The sequence below is a fragment of the Rhineura floridana genome, chromosome 17 (assembly GCF_030035675.1).
Source record: "Rhineura floridana isolate rRhiFlo1 chromosome 17, rRhiFlo1.hap2, whole genome shotgun sequence".
Lineage (NCBI taxonomy): Eukaryota > Metazoa > Chordata > Lepidosauria > Squamata > Rhineuridae > Rhineura > Rhineura floridana.
The window spans coordinates 28,489,537-28,513,534 of NC_084496.1; the positions used below are offsets into that span (position 1 = coordinate 28,489,537).

General features: G+C 40.6%; 1 protein-coding gene across 1 annotated transcript in view; it reads right to left on the reverse strand.

Annotated features, from left to right (window-relative positions):
* Positions 1-23,998, reverse strand: part of TTYH3 (tweety family member 3) — a 93,989-nt gene that overhangs the window by 20,810 nt on the left and 49,181 nt on the right. The window contains exons 3-8 of the mRNA XM_061599331.1: positions 19,986-20,097; positions 17,756-17,976; positions 17,228-17,323; positions 13,499-13,571; positions 12,184-12,259; positions 3,020-3,075 (exon numbers count right to left, since the gene is read on the reverse strand). Coding sequence (XP_061455315.1) covers positions 3,020-3,075; positions 12,184-12,259; positions 13,499-13,571; positions 17,228-17,323; positions 17,756-17,976; positions 19,986-20,097 — 634 coding nt within the window. The remainder of the gene's footprint in view (positions 1-3,019; positions 3,076-12,183; positions 12,260-13,498; positions 13,572-17,227; positions 17,324-17,755; positions 17,977-19,985; positions 20,098-23,998) is intronic.

Genomic DNA, 23,998 nt, shown 5'->3' on the forward strand with positions numbered 1-23,998 from the left:
GGGAGTCCAGAGTCTGTGAGTTCAAATCCCCACTCGTGTCTCCTGGGTGTCAAGGGCCAGCTAAAGATCACCCCCACAGTGAGGGGCTCAGGGTTACGGGCCCTGCCACCTGTGCAGCCGTGGGCAAGCTGCAGAGTCCCAAGGAGCCCAGTTGCCCCCCAGCTGGCAGTTGCAGACAAGGAAGGGGTTGGCTTGTGCAGCTGTGGAAAGCTGAGCAGGCCCTACCCAGCTGGGGAGGACTAACCCCAGAGGGAGGCAATGGTGAACCCCCCTCTGAATACCGCTTACCATGAAAACCCTATTCATAGGGTTGCCATAAGTCGGGATCGACTTGAAGGCAGTCCGTTTCCATTTTTTTCCAGGTTTGCAGATTTTGTACGAACATACATAATTTGGAAAGTGGGTGGCAGAATACAGAGTTGGTACTCCATGTTTATAAGGAAAACACACACAAGTAGCAAACTACAACTACAGAAGCTTTTGTTGTGTATATATCATAAGAACATAAAAAGAGCCTGCTGGATCAGGCCAGTGGCCCATCTAGTCCAGCATCCTGTTCTCACAGTGGCCAACCAGGTGCCTGGGGGAAGCCCGCAAGCAGGACCCGAGTGCAAGAACACTCTCCCCTCCTGAGGCTTCCGGCAACTGGTTTTCAGAAGCATGCTGCCTCTGACTAGGGTGGCAGAGCACAGCCATCATGGCTAGTAGCCATTGATAGCCCTGTCCTCCATGAATTTGTCTAATCTTCTTTTAAAGCCGTCCAAGCTGGTGGCCATTACTGCATCTTGTGGGAGCAAATTCCATAGTTTAACTATGCGCTGAGTAAAGAAGTACTTCCTTTTGTCTGTCCTGAATCTTCCAACATTCAGCTTCTTTGAATGTCCACGAGTTCTAGTATTATGAGAGAGGGAGAAGAACTTTTCTCTATCCACTTTCTCAATGCCATACATAATTTTATACACTTCTATCATGTCTCCTCTGACCCGCCTTTTCTCTAAACTAAAAAGCCCCAAATGCTGCAACCTTTCCTCGTAACGGAGTCGCTCCATCCCCTTGATCATTCTGGTTACCCTCTTCTGAACCTTTTCCAACTCTAGAATATCCTTTTTGAGATGAGGCAACCAGAACTGTACACAGTATTCCAAATGCGGCCGCACCATAGATTTATACAATGGCATTATGATATCGGCTGTTTTATTTTCAATACCTTTCCTAATTATCGCTAGCATGGAATTTGCCTTTTTCACAGCTGCCGCACACTGGGTCGACATTTTCATCGTGCTGTCCACTACAACCCCGAGGTCTCTCTCCTGGTCGGTCACCGCCAGTTCAGACCCCATGAGCATATATGTGAAATTAAGATTTTTTGCTCCAATATGCATAATTTTACACTTGTTTATATTGAATTGCATTTGCCATTTTTCTGCCCATTCACTCAGTTTGGAGAGGTCTTTTTGGACCAAACCAAACTTTGTGGTTTGCTACTTGTGTTTTGTTTTCCTTGTATTGTAAATTATTTTAAAAAATAAAAAACGCAGATTTTGAAGTTTAAGGTGAAAAATAATTATTTTCAAAAGTTGTGCAAGAGGGATGATACAGTTTTATGTTCCATCTCTTTGGGCTTTTGTTGCAACACCCTGGCTGATCCCTACTCGGAGAGTTTATTTAAAGAGCCTGACCTCCTTCCTGCAAGAAGACTGGGTGATGCGCAAGGTAGGATTCTTGAGCAGCTTCTGTTTGCTTCAGCGGAATTTGTTTCTGAGAACTTCCAAGGAACTGTAGTCCTGAGGGATTTTCTACCTCAGTGCTGAAAACTGTTGAGCTGCCCCTGATTCAGGATGGAATACCACACGATGGAAACAGACATGCCCCTTCAAATACAGGTTGCTTTCAAAACGCCTAAACCCTGGGGTGGGTGGGCAGGCAGCGAACAATTTAAGTGGAAAAGCATTTGGTGGGAGACCCAGCTTTTCCTCTAGTCTCTCCATGGTTGTTTTCCCCTGCAGCAGGGATCCTAGAATCGTAAAGTTGGAAGGGCCTATAATGCAGGACTCCAAATTAAAGCATCCCCGACAGATGGCTGTCCAGCTGCCTCTTGAATGTCTTCTGTGTTGGAGAGCCCACCACCTACCTAGATCATGGGTTCCATTGCCATACTGCTCTAACAGTTAGGAAGGTTTTCCTGATGTTCAGTCGAAATCTGGCTTCCTGTAACTTGAGCCCATTATTCCATGTCCTGCACTCTGGGATGATCAAGAAGAGATCCTGGCCCTCCTCTGTCTGGCAACTTTTGAAGTACTTGAAGAGCGCTATCATATCTCCCCTCAGTCTTCTCTTCTCCAGGTTAAATATGCCCAGTTCCTTCAGTCTCTCCTCATAGGGCGTTGTTTCCAGTCCCCTGATCATTCTCGTTGCCCTCCTCTGAACCTGTTCCAGTTTGTCTACATCCTTCTTAAAATGTAGTGTCCAGAACTGGACGCAGTATTCAAAATGAGGCCTAACCAGTGCCGAATAGAGGGGAACCAATACTTCACATGATTTGGAGACCATACGTCTGCTAATGCAGCCTAAAATACCATTTGTATTCTTACAGCCACATCACACTGTTGGCTCATATTCAGCTTGAAACTAAATAATTTCTGGTTTCTATGCTCAGCTGAAAGAAAAGTAACTGGAAGGAGAGGGTTGTGTGGTGACCTGCATTTGAAGACACAGATCTGTTGCCATCGCAGATAGCTCTGCCCGTACATTAATTAACATTCCCTCCTTGCTGTTCCCCTAAATCATAAACTGGTGAGTCTTTCCTGGCATTTGCTTTGAGGGGAGATGAGATCATAGACCTGGTATGGCTGAACAGCAAATCCTTCTTCTGCCCATTGTTCTTGTTACATCTGGTTCATCAGCAGGTGAAAAATTCCCTGATGTTAAGAGAAGCTAACCTTGAGATATGCTGTTAAGACTTCCAGTTATGTCAAAGTATAGCTTAGCAAAAGAGAAATGTGTGGGCTGAGGCACTCACCTGCTGGAACGGATTTGGGGAGCCAGCATTGCAGACAAGATAATAGTTCAGAGTATCTGTCAAAAGGGAAGACAAAAGAAGAAGAAGCAATCAAGCCTTCATATCTGGCTCCAGTTACAGCTTGTTATTCCTGTAATACCTGAAGGTTTTGTTCTGAACAATCTGACAAACAGGAATGCCCTAATAATTGCCAGAGGGACGGGTGGATGTGAAAGAAGTCCAATGAAATTTCCAAAAATGAATATTCTCAAAATTACAATGTGATGAGATGTTTTTTAGAAATTGCAACCACACACAATTTCTCTCCTACAGAGCACATCTGTGGCACCAGATTTATATGGGCCTTTGGCCGCAATAAAGATTGATTGATTGGCACCAGATTAAAAATATCCAAGTCTAAAAAAAAAAAGTAACTCATCACCCGACTTTTCTGGAGAAGCTATTTGAAAGTGTCACATTAATAATAGCTGGCATCTTTCTACTAACCTCCTTGCACCAATCATGAAGCCACTCCTTGGCAGAGTGTAAGAAGTCTTTAAAAACCTTTTTTTTAAAAGTGTTGAACCAAGAGCTGAACTTTTAAACACGCTGGCATTTGGGGGGAACACAAAAGGATCAGCTTGCCTGAAGAACTGGGCAAGTGGGGGCAGTGGGGAGAGGAGTTGATAATCACTTTTCTACATAGACCCAGGAGCAAAGGCAGGTGAGCGAGGAGCAGAGCTCAGCCTGCACTGCCTCACCACTCCAACACTCTCTCCCCTCGCTTTGCAGGTACGTCTCAACACCAGCCTTACTTTTTCTTGAAACAATTTGAACTTTCAACATATTTTCATACTCTGTGAGAAAGCAGGCTTTCCTTTCCTCTTGTGTGATATGAGACTGAAGAGAAGTTGATTACTTGAGCATAAGCCAAGTTGAGCTTGCCACTCACTTCTTACATGTGGAAGGAATGAGATTTCCCACTGTGCAAAAGACATTGAGAAGTGTTTTTGGGGGCACCTAGCATCAGATTAGCTTTTGGAGAAGACACAAAGTGCATTAAGGCACCTAAGTTGGGTTACCCACTATGAAGAGGACCTGCCTCAGGTTCACACAATAAAGGAAGAGTCCTTGAAAAATATGAAAAGAAGGGACCTTGCACGAGATTCCCACAAAACCACACCTGCAAGCACCACTAAGAGGCGTCTACAGCTTACTTAGATGCTCTCACTGAAAAGAAAAATTGGCCCATACAAAGTGGCTTTTAACCCTTTCTTGCTATGGCTGCAAAGGGAATGATTTATGCAAAACCATCTATTTTCTCCCAAAGCATTCCACCCTGTCAGATCCGTTCTGAAGCTGTATGTATACATGTAATTAATATCCCACCCTTCCTCCCAGAAGGAGCCCAGGGCAGCAAACCAAAACACTAAAAACACTTTAAAACAAAATACTTTAAGACAATACATCTTAAAACATCTTTAAAAAACAACTTTAAAAACATCTTAAAAAGCAATTCCAGCACGGATGCAGACTGGGATAAGGTCTCTACTTAAAAGGCTTGTTGGAAGAGACGGCGCCTGTCTAATATTTAAGGAGAGGGAATTCCAAGGGGTCGCTGCCAAAACACTAAAGGGCTGCTTCCTATATTATGCGGAACAGATCTCCTGATAAGATGGTATCTGCAGGAGGTGCTCATCTACAGAATGCAGTGATCGACTGGGTATATAAAGGGCTAAGAGGATCTTTCAGAAATGGGATACAGTAGGGCCCCACTCATAAGGCAGGTTATATTCCGGACCCCCACCGAAAAGCAGAACTCAACACCCGAAAACCGCCATAAAAGCAGAACAATCGCCATAAGAGTGGGGCTTTAGTCTAATTGCATCAATCTGAGACTGCCGCATTAATGAAGCGCCATAAAGTGAAGCGCCATAAAGCAGGGCCCTATTGTACCCGTTTCTCTCACATAATATATTTAGCCCCACTTCCATGCCTCTCTTCATAATGCAAGTTCACTAACAACAGCCACAAGTAAAGAAGCAAAAAACAAGAAAGCCATGTCGTCCTGAAGGATTCTTTTTGCCTATCCAAACCACACATGGAGGGCAGAGAGAGAGGGTCAAGTGGTTATCCTAATTTACCATGGTAGTATGGGGAAAGAAAAAGCCAGAGAAAAATGATGAACAGAGCTGGCCAGATTTCTTCCTCATTTCACTGCACTAACCATTAATATTGCATACACTGTTTCTAGAAGCCAGCACACACATTGGAGGGAGCCTGGTATGATAGAGCCTGCCTGCTTACAGGAGAACCTGACAGTCATTTTTTATGATTCACCAGTGAGTATCTCTCTTTGGGAGAACATCTGTCTGCCACTCAGCCGAACCATTAGACGATAATCAACAGAAACCGGAAAAGTAGCAAGACTCTACACGCATTATCAAACGGGGGTTCACCATGAATGACTATGGATGGGCAACTGTCCCTCAGACTAAGCATCTGACTTAGAGAAAAAACGTCATGTTCAGGTCGCTATTGACAAGTAGGGCTTTTCGGAGCAAGAGTCAGCATATCAGTATCCCATCAAACTGTTCCTACATATTTACCTATATATTTACATATGTGTCAGGCCACGAGGGGAAACACCAAAGAATGTCCGGGAACATGAACACCCCTAGATTTTATTTATGTTAACTGGGAACCAATTCCTTGGTTAGGCCATGGTTATGGTTTGGCATAAACATACTAATGTCAAGTCAAACCTTTAATTTTTAAAGAACAAAATCAAACCTTTATCATTAAAGAAAAATGAGTTATTCTATATTTTTATATTGCTCTTCATCCCTTATAATCCCAGGGCAACACATAAGATGAAACAACAGAACAGTTAATTGAAAATGTAACTGAAACATTCCATTATGTTAACAAAATAATTCAACACCATCAAAACAGCCATGCCCACTTACAGAATTCCAACAGAAGCTGTATGAAAAGATGCATTGTAAGCTGCTGTCTAAAACCCATCAGTGTTGGGGCAGCCTTATCCCTAGAGTGAGGGAGTTTCAAAAACTGAACAGCCACCACCAAGACGTCCATATGCATTTCTGCTGCACACAGGCAACTCTGCATGCCTGCACCTCAGTGTTCCAAAAGAGGGTGGCAATTTTGGTGAGAAGGAATGAAAAAGTAAGACTTACTGCCAGTTTTCTGAGAGAGGCATATCAAACTTCATCAGCCAAATGGGCTGCTTTAGGGACAGACAGGAAAAAAAAAATCAGTGCAACTACCAAATGTGTGAAGTAGTTGTGTTGTATATGTTTCTGGCTTGCCTGTGGAGGAAAATTCCACACTGACAGATCTGGAAATTGAAATTCTGTTTGGAGAACATGTATAGCAGCCTTTCCCAACCATTGGGTCCCCAGATGTTGCTGGACTACAATTCCAATCATTCCTGACCCTTGGGCTGATGGGAGTTGTAGTTCAGCAACTTCTGGAGACCCAAAGGTTAGGAAAGGCTGATGGTATAGCATAAGTGGAGGGGAGGACAGGCTGCCCGTCAGACACACAGAAACAAAAAAAAATGTTGGTTTTAGAAGCCCCTCAACATCTGAGCTAGTGTGGTTTTAGTGAACAGGCAGCAGACTGGCAAAGTATTGTTTCAAATCCCTACTGATTTCTGTATGACCTTGGGAACTAGGGCTCCTCTTTTCTCACATCCAAATTTATCCAACCCCCACTGGTGGTGGAAGGGGCAATTAAAGAGCCTCAATCTGCGTCTCAGAGTGAATTGTTACGATGTATCATAACGTGAGAGACTCATGAAGTATATATATTGAAGGTTTCCCTGGACAGGAAGAGGTTCAGACATCAAAAAGAGGTCTGCTTGTGCCTTGGTCCACTTTGACCCTGTCTTCTTAGCTGCCAAAGGAAAGTGGTGATTTGGGGCACCAAAACAGCAGAGGAAAGGGGCATTTATCCTTTTTCCTGCTTGTCCACTCTCCATTCCAGATCACTCCCCCACCTGCCCACAGCCACTTTTTCTCTCTGCAAAGTTGCAAATGTGCATTTTGAACCTCGGTGTGTGTGTGTGTGTGAGGGGATCTGAAGTGAAGAAACGGTGAACAGGGCAAGACTTACACGCCCACCTCCCCACTGCAAATCCATCCCTCACAAAATGTATTTTCTCATTTAAAAGAAGTCTATTGGTTGCCAGGCTCTGAGTGGATTACGACAATGCAATACATTTAAAGACCAGTGTGGATGAGCCCACAGACCTTGGCAATTAAGAGCAAAGCGGCCCATCCTCTCTCATTACTTCCCAGCTCTGCCCAATGCACGGCCGTCAGACAGGAGAGACCTTTCAGTACAAACACCCAGTATCTGATACAGCACAACTCCAGCCAGTTACCTGAACACGGTCATCTTATTGTGCGTCATCATTGAACTCAATCACTTGGTAATAAAAACACAATCAGTGACAAATGACTGGGGCTGGCAAATGGCCTACTGCCTTGAAAACAAGCACATTGGCTTCACTGGGGTTTTCCTAGCAGTGGGAGATGATTATCCCATCAGTGCTTGGCTGCATTGGCTTTATCATAGTTAATGAATACTGGATGAGCTGAGCATATAATACTCCAGTCTTCCTGAACACCAAACTGCTTAATTTCCCTCTGCTTCATTTTTTTTCTACACTCAGCATGTGGAAAAACAAAAACAAAGAATCTCATCTCTAAAGTGATGAGTGGAGAAGACAATGAAACACTTAATCAGATTATCTTCTGTGCCACTGATCCTGCTTAGATTTGAAGCATGGCAACACAGTTTGGGTATATTTAAAAACCACTTTAATTTCTGCTTTTCATTGCTGTTGTTTTCACACTATCCTGCAATTAAATGTAACTATGGATATCAGGGTCAAAATATCACATGAAAAGGTCACATTTATTAGTCTAGCTGAGATGCTATCAAAACAACCAACTGATATCTCTGATTAGGAAAAGTCAGCTCAATTTTTTTTAAATTTTCTCAAGTCAAGCTAATTAAAGTTTGGCATGGAAAACTCCCCTATCAAAAGCTTCCCAGCTCAAGGACATCTGTGTTTCTTAAACTCAAACTACCATAGCCAATCTTGAGCATTTGGCAAGGAAGAGACCAATCTAGCCCCATCCATCGGCCAAAAGTGTTTGCTTCTCCCCTCCCTGTCAGAGAAAAGCCCTCAGCTCTAACTGCTAATTTCCTGGGATTTTAGAGCTGAAGGGAGGACCTCTCTGGCCTCTGCCACCAGCATGGAGAATTAGGGCTCCTGGAAGGCTGCCACCCAGGAGGAACGTCATAGATGAACCTGGCATTGCTTTCCTCTTCCCTCCCCATTCCTTTTTCCTTTTGTCATGCCTATTAGACTGTGAGCCTGCAGGCAGAGACTACCTTATCAAAAGACATGGCTGCATTATTTTAATTTTTATAAATAGGTTAATAAAACCAGGGCTGTGCAGGAACAAATCTGTTTTTTGGGGGGATGAAGGAGGGGAGAATCTTAAATCACTAGCTACTAACAAATGTTGCTTCCATGCATGCTATAAATCATCAATAAAAATATACAGTTGCTTAAAAAAAAGGAGACTAAACCACATTGTTGACAAAATCATCTCTGCCATGGAGAAAGTCTGCAAGGCCCTACTGGAATCCCACACGAACACCACAGCTGTCACCTGCTCACCCAAGGAACAGTTCAGCAATTTATTTTGGTTTCTCCTTTCCCACCTATCGAAGCACAGTTTTGTCCAATGGACCGTTACCTACAGAGACTCAAATTGAGGGCATCATTCATCTGCTACCTTTCTTAGTCTAGATTAGGCGAGACAAAGCCCAGGAGAGCACATTATTCAGCTAAGGTGTTCAATTACCCCTTTGTCACAGATATGTCAAGAACCTCTGCTACTAAGCCTAATAAATTAGCACAGAGAGCTTTGGCTTCCCAGAGCTAAACACAGCTGAATGGTGAGTTTATATAAAGACCCTGAGGCAGGAAACCCTGGATTTCAGCACATGATTGAATGTGCGTATGAACATCTGTGCAGCTTATTGGGGGAAGGGTAGAGATTTCAGTATTTCTCTACTTCAGACCTAATTTCTTTAAATTCGTTACACAGAAGTGCAGAAACATCAGTTGAAGAAATTACCATTTAACAAATAATTCCAGATTCAAATTTAAGCCAATTTTAAATCAGTGATGCCTCCTGGGAAAGAGGGTTTGTCAGTACATGAAAGTCTCTTGATTCTGACAACATGAAATAGGTGCTTTTTCAAAGAGAGAGAAAAAGATTTGTCTAATAGTTGTGTTGGTTATGTGCATTTAAAATACAAATTACATTCAGAAATTATTTTCATTGCTTTATTTCATTAGTTAAAAGCAAGGATATTAAACTAGAAATTATGGTGAATTTATAATGTTAAAATGGTTAGCATACTAAAGATTGATAGCGGCTGAAACCCCATAAACCTTTTAAAATGCCTGTTTGGTAGTGTGTAAGCCCAATCAATTCATTTCCACCTGGATTGTAAACATTCAGTTATCTATATTGCTGACGTTCTTGCAAAAAGAGAAAAGGTAGATCTTGGTCAAATTCAGCAAGGCAGTTATGTTGACTGTGTATGTCTGCCTATTTACTTTAAGAATCAATCAGCTCATAATTAATCCATGTTAACTGTTCCTGAGCGTGCACTTTCATGTTGTCAGCTTGAACATACTTTAGTGGACCCCTGGTATTCTTTCATTGTTTAATATTGTTTGCTGTTGCACTTGAATATACATTTCCAAAAATATAATTTCAAATTATCTCAAAAATTAACTAGCAGATGATTTTTTAAAATATCATCTGAAATAGTCACTGAACACAGGAAAAAAACAGATGGTTCTTGGAAGGTCATATCTGTATTTCAAAACTACAGCTACATTTTTAAGGATGTGTGGAAATGCTTACATTTATTGTTCCAGTCTATTGGAGAGGCTCGTGGAGTTGGGAGTTGGAGGTACTGCTTGGCAGTGGTTCCGCTCCTACTTGGCGGGTCGTCTCCAGAAGGTAGTGCTTGGGGAACATTGCTCGACACCGCGGGCTCTCCAATATGGGGTCCCGCAGGGGTCAGTTTTGTCCCCCCTGCTTTTTAATATCTACATGAAGCCGTTGGGAGAGGTCATCAGGAGTTTTGGAGTGCATTGTCATCAGTATGCTGATGACACGCAGCTCTACTTCTCCTTTTCATCTTCTTCAGGTGAGGCTGTCGATTTGCTGAACCGTTGCCTGGCCGCGACAATGGACTGGATGAGAGTTAACAAACTGAAGCTCAATCCAGACAAGACTGAGATGCTGTTGGTGGACGGGTTCTCTGATCGGATGGTGGATATATACCCTGTCCTGGACGGGGTTACACTCCCCCTAAAGGAACGGGTTCGTAGTCTGGGAGTCTTTTTAGACTCTTCCCTCTCACTTGAGGCTCAAGTAGCCTCGGTGGTTAGGAATGCGTTTTACCAACTTTGGTTGGTAGCCCAGCTACGTCCCTATTTGAGTAAAGAGGACCTTACATCAGTGGTACATGCTCTGGTAACCTCACGTTTGGATTACTGTAATGCGCTTTACGTAGGGCTACCTTTGAAGACAGTTCGGAAGCTACAACTAGTGCAAAATGCGGCGGCCAGATTGCTGACAAGGACCAAGCGGTCCGAGCATATAACACCTGTTCTGGCCAGCTTGCACTGGTTGCCAATATGTTTCCGGGCCAGATTCAAAGTGTTGGTATTAACCTATAAAGCCTTATACGGTGCGGGACCACGATACCTTGCGGAACGCCTCTTCCGATATGAACCGGCCCGTGCACTACGTTCTGCTACGAAGGCCCTCCTCCGGGTTCCAACTCACAGGGAGGCCCGGAGGGTGATGACAAGATCTAGGGCCTTCTCAGTGGTGGCCCCCGAACTATGGAACAGTCTCCCCGAGGAAGTACGCCTGGCGCCGACTCTGCTCTCCTTCCGGCGCCAGGTCAAAACCTTCCTATTCTCTGAAGCATTTTAAGTTACACTGATTTACTTTTAAAAACGTTTATTGTATTGGATTGTTGATTGTATTTTAGTATTATTTTGTTATTCATTGTATTTTTATGCTATTTTATGTTCACCGCCCAGAGAGCTATTGCTAGTCGGGCGGTATATAAATTTAATAAATAAATAAATAAATAAATAAATAAACTGTCCAATTTGGCACAATAGGAAACTATATGCTTTTTAAATGGAGGTTTTAGTTCTGACTTTTTTTTTTTAAAGAGAGATCTCAGATTCCCAGAACTACAAAAAGTGAAGATCAATCCACAGGAACATGAATCAGTTTTGCTACATGAATGGATTTCCTATTGTTTACATGGACATCATGCCAAGTCTACTTCGATCTATTCATGTGAAGTTACCAACATGGTATGGGTAGTTGCAACTTTGAATTATATTCCTACCAGCTGGACTTTCGTCCTCATACACAGAACTAATCTAAGCAATTACAAGTTCGTTATGGAAACTAGTCAAAACTGCACAATTCTTGAAGCATTCAGCCCCTTTCTCACACAGATGCACCCACACAAAAATCAAAACCTTACATAAAAGTGAACTTCACAATTCCCATTCCCAGGCTTTTGAAAGCCACCAGAAGCTGAAAGCAGTTTATTTATTTATTTATTGCACTTGTATACTGCCCCATAGCCGAAGCTCTCTGGGCGGTTTACAGCAATCAAAAACATTAAAACAAAGACACAATTAAAAAACATATTTTAAAAACAATTTAAAACACAATTTTAAAATTCAAAACAATATAAAAACAATTTAAAAACACATGCTAAAGGTTTGGACTCCTGACAATAGTTCTGCCTTTCCAGACAGTTCACCTTTCTCCTGCCCTCCATCTCCTAGTACTTCATTATCAGGACAGACAATAGGAAACAAATAAAACCTCCAAAAAAAATAAACCCATGTGTACTTCAAATCATGTTTTAAGACAAAGCTCTCTCTAGTATTCTTTTCCCCTACCCCCTCCTTCAACCTAGCCCTCCGTGTCTTCCTTTTCTACCCAAGCACTGCCAACAGCAGCATAAATTAAACTCAATATGCAGTCATTTATTATGGCTGCTCGAACAACCCTTACCAGTAGTGAGCACCGCATGATCCTCCACCACTCTAGAGATGTAAGCATCAGGGTTAACACAGAAGTCACTGGAACCCTAAAGAAGAGCAGAGATGACACAAGTATTAAGAACACAAAGGAAGAAATAATAGTCATGCAGATTACAAAGTTCTCTTACCTTGGGGCCCTCTAGGATATTATCCTTTCATCTTCAGTCGTATCTTAGAAATTATGGTTAAAAAACCCCCACCCAGTATATATATTTGAGAATGTGTGGTACTCTTCAAGATGATCTACATGTTCAGTAAGTCAGATTTGTATCCAGCCCATGCATGCTCCATCTCATCAACCTGCAGGTTCCTCCCTGCATGTAGAAAATTAGATCTAGGAAAAACAGCTTGTTTCCCATGTTCAGGGAAGGTTTTTCTGTGGGGGAACATTCAAATATAGAAACTCCCCACCACCAGAACACACACACATAACTGAAGCAATCCAGTCTAGTCCAGTCCAAGCTTTACTACTTGATTCTGTTGAATGTAGAGGCTCTCCACTACCTTCAAAAACCTTTTTTAAAAAAATGCATTTTATCAGCTCCTCAAAATTATATATTTGAATGTCTTCTTGGAAAAAAAAATAAGGCTTCCAGTAGTTTTTATTTTAAATAAAAGCAAAGCTTCATTGCCTCTACATAGAGACAGCATGTGAACCACAGTCCCACATGACGGCTGCCACTGAGGGTATGGTTCACTCACACTATGGGGGCAGTGCTTGGAGCTAGGTGGCCAACATGGTACCCTCCAGATGTTGCCAGATGGCGGCTTCCACCATCCCTGACCATTGACCTTGCTGGCTGGGACTGATGAGAGTCGCAGCCCAACAACACCAGGAGGGAATCACACTGGTTTTCCTTAGCCTGGAGAATTCCCATTCCTATTCTCCACACATATGTGCATACCAGGCACAGGAATGGTGGTGGCAGACGGGGATTTCAGAGGCATGCAAAGAGCTCCTGTCACCCCATTGGCTCGTGCTACCTGGGTAGGTGCACTGGGATGGGGGAAGGACATGGACCTATTGGGCTTCAATTCTTGTGATTGTAAGTTGTTTTGACTGATTTTAATATTGCATTTTTGCATTGCTGGGACCCACCCTGGGACCGTGTGGTGAAGGGAAGGGAAGACTAATAACAATAACAACAACAACAATAGCTTTTTCTGTGATACAGGTGGATCACACCTCTGGTTCTTTATCGAACAGTAAATAATGTGTCAGTGGAGAGGCTGGTTCACTTGTTTGCTTAAGCTGAAACACAAGGTTTTATATCACAGACACTTACCACAGCAACGGCTAGCTCCAGACCAAGGGACCCCCAGCTCACAATGAGGGCAAGCACCCCTAGAAGACACACTCTGCAGGATGAGAAACAGAGTCAGTTGGGCAGACACATTGGCTCCATTCTAATACCTTAATCTTCAGTGAAGCTTGTAATTCAGAGTTCAAAGCAATAAGGAAAAGTTGCCAAACAATTTATGTTTCTGTAACTGAAAATGTGAAGATACAGCTGCTTAAGAAAGCATCCTGGCTTCTTTTCTTTCAGAATTCAGATCAGTGCTATATAAAGAATTCTTTACAGGAAACCTCAAACCAGCCCACTTATTAACAAAAGTTACTTGGCAGGCAATATGAACAAAGCCAAAGGACTGCACTTCATTTTTTGCATGCCATTGGAATCAATGAAGTTCATTTCCTCCTTCCCTTCCACACTTGGGATGCACAAGACCAAATGGTGCTGGCTCACAATTTTGATGGAGGACATGAGGATTGAATGAGCATGAAGAATACTTCTGAGGTTCTCCTGTCATGAAGACTGGCTATGAGAAGACACTGCCAAAAGGGTCTTGCGACCACTGTCTAAAATCAGGAACGGTAAACATCTGTATCCTTATGCAAGGAACACTCTGTGGTCCAGCTGCTTGTCTGGAACTATATTTCGCTCCACTGACTTCTAAGAGTGCCCTTGAGTAACCATCAGCCTGACTATTAAACACAAAGCTCAACAATTAATAAAACACTGAGGTGTGGGACATATATCTTCTCATACACCTACCGACAATTTCATCTTCTCCGCAAGTGAAACTGTTGGTAATTTTTAAAAAATACATATTGATTATAATTCTGTAGGACAGGAAAAAAATGTGTTCTGTTGTGCAACTATTTACATGCTGCTTTTTGTCCAAAGCCTCTTGGCTAACAATGAAATAAAATCCGTGCCCAGTCAGACACACAGGCTGCAGGGTCAGCACCCCTGATTTGCCATTTTGAGTTGCAAATGTTGCATTTCACAGGGTGGAAAAAACCTTGCCATTGAAATGTAAGCTCTTCCTTAATGCAAGAAAACTGCATAGTTAGTTACTTTGGGAAGTTACATCAAAGCATCATGAAACCCACTGTCCAAATAAAAAACAAAAACCAATAATAAGAAGAGATTGCATAAGTCACAATTAATCAAGACGATAATGGCTTGGTTCTGACACCTCATCAAGCCATAATTAAGAAAGAGGATGTCTGGATTAATAAGCCATGGTTCGCAATTAGCCTGCAAACCATGGTTTGAAGTGGACTTGCAAGTCATAGTTTATAGGAGATATGGTCTGATGTGATACCTAAATGGACCGACTGTGGCTATTTATTTATTACCCATTCTTCACCAATGGCCCCAAAGCATGTTACGTCATAACAAAACAGCAAACTACAATACAAAAATAATGAATCACTAAAACAACAGATAATTGAATCTGTTTTATTGGCTTTTATGTTTTTAAACCATTTTATTGGTTTTAGGCTGTATTTTTGTTTTAGTGGATACTGGTTTTTATATTGTACATGGTATATACCGCTTGGAGATTTAAAAAATATTGAGTGATTTTTAAATAAACAAACAACAGTAGTTATTGACATTGCTCTGCCTCTAGAGGCTGCTGCCCCATGGAGACAAGAGTGAAATCCTGAAGAGGAATGCTGAGAGAACAGAAAACAAAAGCAGGTAAGAAGCTCTAGATAATAGTTTGCCTTGATCATTTTGGAAGCTCAAACTATGGTTGTATTACAACTTATGGTTACTGTCAACCATAGCTTAAAGCTGCTTTTGGTATGATGCCTAAATATTGCTCAGGCTAAACATGGTACAGTATACTGTTACACCCACAGTTCTTTACAAGATACATTGTTATAAGGCTTTGATGATATAGTTATGGATTTTTTGTTAACATATGGCCTTATAAACCTTGAAAAAAATCAGCTTTCAAGTGAACCATGTAGCTGACCCTAACGGATATGCAGATAACCCTCTGTGAATTAAATTTACATGATCCCAACATTATAAGCCTTTAAAAGGAGCCTAAAAACTAATTTGTTCACAAATGCTTAAAAAAAATCTGGGTTGCTGTATGCTATAGTGTGCCTAGTTTTTATTGTTTAATTCCTATTATTGTTCTTAATGGGCTGAATTTTATTTGTGATTGTTGTTCTTGTTTTATAGTTTTATAGTTTTAAATAGATTACAGATTATATATTTATATTCTGAAAGTCAACTTGAAATCCTAAAAGGCTGCATATAAATATTTCAAATAAAAATAAAATAATTTTTTTTGATCCGCTCATTTTAAAAAGGACTGAAATGTTCAGTCAGCAACATGAAGTGGGAATGATCGTCATATTGGCTAGTTGAAAAGAAAAATGGAATCTTTCTGTTTCAAATCCCTGCCTCTTGCACACACATCATAACCTTGAGCTGCCATATATTATTAGCTATGCAGCCTGATCCCATGAATAGTTACTCTGAAGCAAGACACACTGCATTCATGAGTACTTACTCCCAGGTCACAGAGGAAGAGGACTGTACGCTTAAGTAAAGTTTGTACTGAGATCCGCTGAATAGTGCAGTACCACAAAAGCACCAACTGCGTAAGAGAGCTTTGCAAATCCTTCAGAAATGTGACCCTCTAGCCACATCTTGCAATTTCTCAAGTCATAACACAAACCAACAAGATGTCATTGCATGAAAGATTTAAACTTGTCAAAACAAGAACTTTGATTAAGGAAACCATTTGCATAGCGTTGTTTTTCATGCAATACACTTCCACTAGCAATAACGAAGGCACAGCTATGCAATCCTTCTGACGCTAGTAATCAAGTGTGTGGAATAGAGTTCCTCTTGAACTATAGGAAAGCAGTTGCTGTTTTGCATTTTGTCTAAGCTCATGGAAAAGCAACTTAATGGGCTATATACAGTGCTAGTCCTACTCAGAGTAGACCCACTGAAGTTAATGGGCATGACTAACTTAGGTTCATTAATTTCAAAGAGTCTACTCTGAGTAGGACTTGGTTGAATACCACTCAATGCTTTCATTTAGCAGTTCGAACATTTTATTGCCAAGAAACACATCCCTCATGGTAAACATTTTTCTTTCAGAAATGTCAAATTTAAAGGTGTAACGTAAGATCCACCTCTAAATTAAACAAAATTTAACATTTGAGTGCATAAAGCTACATTGCAAATGACTAATATGTAGATGAATTGTGCACTTAAAGCACACCATCTTGGTCATATTGAAAAGTCTATTACAGCAGACTCATCCTCACATGTAAGATCAAAGCACACCATAAGGCCATAGCAGCTATTAAGGTGTGATATTTCTAACCCAGAAGCGCACGGGGCTAATTTTGCATCACAAGGAGATATTTTCAACCAAAGACGCTGCATTGCATTCACCTTTCTTATCTATGATACACCAGACAATTAAATTCACTTTGAGGAACAATTTCTCATCTTTCCAGGTTTGAAGACGGACACAAACACAGTGAAACTCTGCAACTGTTACATGAATAAAATTTCTTGTCAACACACCCCAGATAAAGCCACAGTCTTATGAGAAAAATTCCAGATGACCTATTTTACCTGGGTAAACACTACTTAACAGTATATGAAAAACTTAAAGGGCACAGACCTGAAGATTAAAACAAGCTTATTTTAACACCTTCAGATACTGTTCCCACATCAACTTACCCCATAAGAATGGCCTTTGAGTTTCTAATTAGTCCAAATAGCACCAGCAAACAGATTAGGACATGGAACATGAGCAAGCCCAAGTATCCCAGCCACCTGTAGCAAAAAAAAACCCCACAAACAACAGCAGATAGTCAATTACAGTGTACAAAACAGAAAAGCAAGTCTTGGACAAGAGATGCAATATTTTGATTCCCACACGCAGTATAAAGATCCCCAAGGATTTTGAGAAGTGAATGCTGCAAAGAATTGGTGCAAAGCTCATTTGTTTTTTGGCCTGGAGCTATATGTCATTGCATCGTTATGGTCACATCCATATCAAAAGAATTCAGATTTGGGCTGTGATTACTGGGCAATGCTCAAACCATATTTGAAGGGGGGGGCAGAATCCTAGTGCCTTAAATTATACTGGCAGATTGCATAGGAAGCCCAAGCTTGAATAATGTTGCACACATTCAGACTAAACAAGTACCATTAATAACCAGCACAACTGCATAAAAATCACACATAAGATTACATCCTGCTCACCTGTACCAGTCATACAGATCAATATGATTTGCCAGATCTTCTAGAGAGACTTCATCATTCTTCCAGAAAGGTATCTCTGTTGTCTGCCTTACCAGCTCATCCAAGAGCCCCTGGAGTTTTTGGATCACATGCAAGTAATCTGTCTGTTTGGTGAACATTACTTCTAGCTCCCCCAAACTTGGCTCTGCTGTTTTGTTCAGAGCAACGGCAGTGTTATTCACCTGTGGATAAAGAAAGAGGGGCATGAAGTATAGCCTTGAGGAGATAAGACTGAGGGGAGATATGACAGCACTCTTCAATTACTTGGAAGGTCCCACAGAGGAAGGCCAGGATCTCTTCTCAATCGTCCCAAAGTGCACGACACGGAATAATGGGCTCAAGTTGCAGGAAGCCAGATTTCAGCTGAACATCAGGAAAATCAATTCTGAGAGCAGTACGGCAATAGAACCAATGACCTAAGGAGGTGGTGGGCTCTCCAACCCTGGAGGCATTCAAGAGGCAGCTGGACAGGCACCCTGTTGGGTATGCTTTAATTTGGATTCCTGCATTGAGCAGGGGGTTGGACTCGATAGCCTTATAGGCCACTTCCAACTGTACGAAGTTTCCACATGAGCAGAGGCACAAAAAAAGTCAAGTGGTAGCAAGTTAGTCATCCTTAAGAGAGATGCTCCAAGGCAGCTGTTCTATCACTTAGTCCAAAAATTGGTAATCCAGCTAGCTGCAATGATATAGATTTTGTCCTGTTAAGACACTCTCTCTTAGAAAGCCAGTGAGGTGTTGTGGTTAAGGTGTTGAACTATGACCTGGGAGACCAGGGTTCAAATCCCCACCTAGCCATGAAGCTCACTGGGTGACCTTGGGCCAGTCACTGCCTCTCAGCCTCATGAAAACCCTATTCATAGGGTCGCCATAAGTCGGAATCAACTTGAAGGCAGTACATTTACATTTTAAAACTCTCTCTCACATGCACTTAGCAACGCATGCACAAGCACATACTAATAATATCTCCCTTTGGGTAGCAAGAGGCTATCCAGGAAGAGCTGCTTTCTCTCCTAAAATTTCACTTAGCAGCCAGCCTTTGCTGCTGTGTGAACACATATTACTATAAGCACAATCTAGTCAAGCAAAAATTGCCAGATTCAGTTTGCCTCTCCTATAGGAAGGGGGCTTATGGCTGAGCAGTTGTGAGGGTCTCTGATGAACGAATGAGCACTTTTTTATTTGTGGGTTTGCTCAAGCAAAACATCTTGCCTGGTACTCAGAGGTGGCATTCTTGAACTGACTACCATCACACACCGCCGTAGTGCCAAAACAGAGTCTGCAAATCAGCTCTGGAAGCACACCCACAATACCAAGTGCAGTCAAATTTCATAAGCAAATTACACACAAGAGGACTTTAGCAGGGCTTTCATTCAGTGGACACAAGTTGGATCCCTCAATTGCATCATACCATAATAGATGGCAGCTCACTTGAAGACACAGCAGGACACATTTCTTAGTTTACATTTTTATGTGACTGGCTCACATGCTCTATTGCGAAAGGAGCTACAAAATGGCATACAAGCATTCTGTGTTCACTGAGGCAAAGCATCCTACCTTAAGGTACAATAAAAGTATAGATGCTAAAGATGTCGTTTCAAAGCATCTCCACCTAAAGACTTTCAGAAACAGAGACCCTCCCCACCTTTAAACATCTGCTACTTGCCTCGCAATGAAATGGGCTACCCCATCCTTTTCATGGTTCAGTCCCTGGCATCTCCATTTAAGGAATCTCAGATAATTAAGAATTTAAAAGGCCCAGGATTGCTGCTGCCAAGTAGGAAATACTTGGCTAACTGGATTATTGGTATGAATCCGTATAAGGCAGTTCCCTCTATTCTCATTATCAGACAGCACAGATGTAAATTAACAGTGTGGTTTTGCTGTTTGTCTTTTTCTTTCTGCCCTGCAACCGCTCAGGAGAACTGGGAAAAACATGAACATGTAGCAGCTTGAACTAAGCATAATCGTGACAGAACATTACTTTATTTAACAGGTTTGACTTGCTTGGATATTTTTAGAACAAGGATAGAAAAGGAATAGAACTGCATCTCCCTCTGCTAATAGAAGCTGTCAAGGCCCTGTTGAGAAGCAGAGAAGAACACACCGTTCACCTGAGGGCAAGGTTTCTATAGCCACATATGCACACAGGCACACACTCATTCTTTGGGGGCAGACGTCTTCCACTTACCCTGTCTTGGACCCCAGCAACAGTGCGACTGGCGTGCCGTAGGGAATACGTCAGCCGATAAATGCCATCGCTCGTCTCCCCATTTCCGTAGAAGCCAACAGCTATGCCAGCACTGTGGAGAGACAACATACGACAGAGACAGAGCATTTCAATCTATATGGGCAGCTGCTGACTTGAAAAGCAAGCTTATTCTATAGGAAGAGAACAGCATGCTCTGGGCTGTAAGCAAGGTTGCAGCTGGGTAATTATAATCCCATCATACTGTACAAATAAGAGAACTAGAGGAAGAATAAGGAGAAAAAAGTCTTTTTCCCTTTGCTTTCTTTAGCTCTCAGTTCCAGCTAGAATTGTAATAAACCAAGTTGATGGCCTACTCACCATTAAGCATTAGTTTTAAGACAAGGAACAGTTCACAGTTCTATCTGCTATAGAGGTCCAGCACAATGCAGGGGGTTCTGAGGCACATTCAAGGGTACACATAGTTAATTTGGGGGTATAGACTGGCTTTTTAAATCTGCACAGAGTGTACTCTCTTGCAGATTCACATTTCAGGGAAAGAAAGGTACTTATGGTCAGGCTGCCTTTCAGAGAATGCTGCCCACCATTGCTGATATTGTTGAAGAATTCCCAATAAGCCAAAGAACCCCAGACAACAGTTTAGAAACCACAGCTTTAAGTGAACAATACAGGAGATGTCAAACTTCTATGTGGACTTTCTAGGCTCCAAATCAAGGCTTCCAGGTCTTCTGTCTTAAATCTCTGGCAGGTTTATTTATTTATTTATTATTTGATTAATATCCCACCCTTCCTCCCCGAAGGAGCCCAGGGCGGCACACAAAAGCACTAAAACACTTTAAAACACCATAAAAACAGACTTTAAAAGACATTAAAACAAAACAGCATTAAAAAAACAACTTTAACACAATAAGAATAAAAATAAAAATAAAAAAGAAAAAATTGACTTCCGACTTGTCACAGATCAGCTATAAATATATAATATATATCAAACCTGTCCCTTAATACATACAAAATCACTTTTCTCCATAGTCTATCTTAATTAATCGTCAAATCCCAGTATCATCATTTCATTTTTATCTTTCAACAAAAAGTCTAAGAGAGGCTTCCATTCCTTAAGAAATGTATCTGTCGATTTTTCTCTAAGTAAACATGTCAATTTATCCATCTCTACTAAGTCCATTAATTTCAATAGCCATTCTTCCATTGTTGGTGTTGATTCCATTTTCCACTTTTGTGCATATAATAATCTTGCTGCCGTAATCATATATAATATTATTCTTCCATATTTCTTTTCTATTTGTTTATCCATAAAACCCAATAAAAAAAATTCTGGTTTTGACTGTATATTTATCTTTAGAATTTTTTGCATCATCCTACCTATCTGTGCCCAAAATAATTTTGCCTTTTTACACAACCACCACATATGATAAAATGATCCTTCTTGTTGTTTACATTTCCAACAAGCATTAGAAACATTACTATACATTTTTGACAACTTTTCTGGAGTCATGTACCAACGATACATCATTTTATAGAAATTTTCTTTAAGATTATAGCATAATGTAAATCTCAAGCCTTTTTTCCACATATTTTCCCATTGATCCATTTGTATATTATAACCAAAATTTTTTGCCCACTTTACCATACACTCTTTTACTTGTTCTTCTTCCATATCCATTTTCAGCAAGAGTTTATACATTTTCGCAATTATATTTTCATCATTTGTACACAAACCTATTTCAAAATCAGATTTATTTATTTCAAACCCATACATTTTCTTATCCATTTTATATCTTTCTAACAACTGTAAATAGGCAAACCATTGAGAACTATATCCTTCATCAGTTGTTCTCTCTCTTTCATTATATATTCTCCATGTACATTTTCTAATAGTTCTTGATAAGTTAACCATTTCTCTTTTCCAGCCATTTCTCTTCTATAAAACGCTTCTTGACTTGAGACACATAATGGTATTTTCGAATAAAACCTTAGTTTATATCTATTCCATATTTTCAACAGAGGACGTCTTATAAAATGATTGTTAAAGTCTACATTTACTTTTACTTTGTCATACCATAGATATCCATGCCATCCCCACTTCAGGTTATGGCCCTCCAAATCCAATAGCCTTTTATTCCTCAATAAAAACCATTCCTTTATCCAGACTAAACAACAGGCAGCATAATAAAGTCTCAAATTCGGTAATGCCAGTCCTCCCCTTTCTTTGGCGTCTTGTAATAATTTAAATTTAACTCTTGGTTTTTTTCCCTGCCAAACAAATTTAGAAATATCTTTTTGCCATTGTTTAAAAGGTAAATCAGAGGATATTACAGGTATTGTTTGAAACAAAAACATCATTCTCGGCAGTACATTCATTTTTATCACGGATATTCTTCCCATTAATGACAATTGTAATTTATCCCATCTTAACAAGTCTTTCTTAATCTCTGTCCATAGTTTTTCATAATTATTATGAAACAACTTTGAATTTTTATTTGTCATAATAATACCTAAATATTTCAACTTTTCCTCTATTTTAAAATCTGTCTTGTCCATCAACTCTTTTTGTTCCCTTGAAGATAAATTTTTCACCAACATCTTTGTTTTTTTATTGTTGATCTTAAATCCTGCTAACGGTCCAAATTCTTTTAATTTGTCCATCAATGCATTAATTCCTTCCAAAGGGTTTTCTAATACAATTATCAAATCATCAGCAAATGCTCTCAATTTATATTCATCTTTTTTTACCTTTATTCCCGAAATCCTTTTATCTTGCCTTATATCTCTAAGTAGCACTTCCAAGACCAAAATAAATAAAAGGGGAGATAATGGACATCCCTGTCTTGTACCCTTTTGTATTTCACATGAGTCCGTTAACCCCCCATTAATCCATTTCATAAAGTTATCTCCAAAATCCATTTGCTCCAGGACCTTAAACATAAATTTCCAATTCAAATTATCAAATGCTTTCTCAGCATCTAAAAAGATCAAAGCTGCTTGTTTATCATTTCGTTGTTCTAAGTATTCCAACACATTCAAAACATTCCTGACGTTATCACGTAGTTGTCTTTTAGGTAGAAACCCTGCTTGATCTTCCTGAATAAATTGTTGCAATATTATTTTCATTCTTTCTGCCAAAATCGTTGTAAAAAGTTTATAGTCATTATTCAATAAAGATATCGGCCGATAATTTTTTGTTTTGGTTAGATCCTGCTCCTCTTTAGGTAGTAATGTTATATTGGCATTTTTCCAACTATCCGGTATCTTCCCCTCTTGCAAAATAGAATTCATTGTATACTGTAAAGGTAATAAGAGTTCCTCCTCCAAGTATTTATAATACACTGCTGATAGTCCATCCGGTCCTGGCGCCTTTCCTAATTTAATTTTTCTTATAGCCTCAGATATTTCTCTTGACGTAATAGGACCATTAATAGCTTGTCTCTGAAAATCTGTAATTTTAGGCAAATTCTGTTTAGATATATTCTATTGTTTCAGAGGGAATTTCCTGACACTTGTACAAAGTTGAATAATATTGATGAAAAACCCTTTGGATTTTTACATTGTCTGTCATATTAACCAATTCTGACATAGATGCAGACATAAAATACCCAGTTGATCACTGCACTCTGCAGGTGAGGGCCTTCTGCAGGTACCATCTTATCATGAGGTCCGTTCTACACAACACAGGAAGCAAACCTTTAATGTGGTGGCACCGACCCTGTGGAACTACCTACCCTTAAATATTAGACAGGCACCATCTCTGTTATCTTTCCGGCGCCTATTGAAGACCTTCCTCTTTCAACAAGCCTTTTAAGTTGAGACTTTATCCCAATCTGCTTCTGTGTTGGAATTGCTTTTTAATATCTGCATCTTTTCCAAGTGGCACCAGGTGCCCGGGTCTAGTCATGTCAGGCCCAGGATGTGACTCAGGAACCAGACCAACGATTGTAGTTAATTTGTGTTTTATTAGGGTAATGTCCAAACAAAGACTGCGT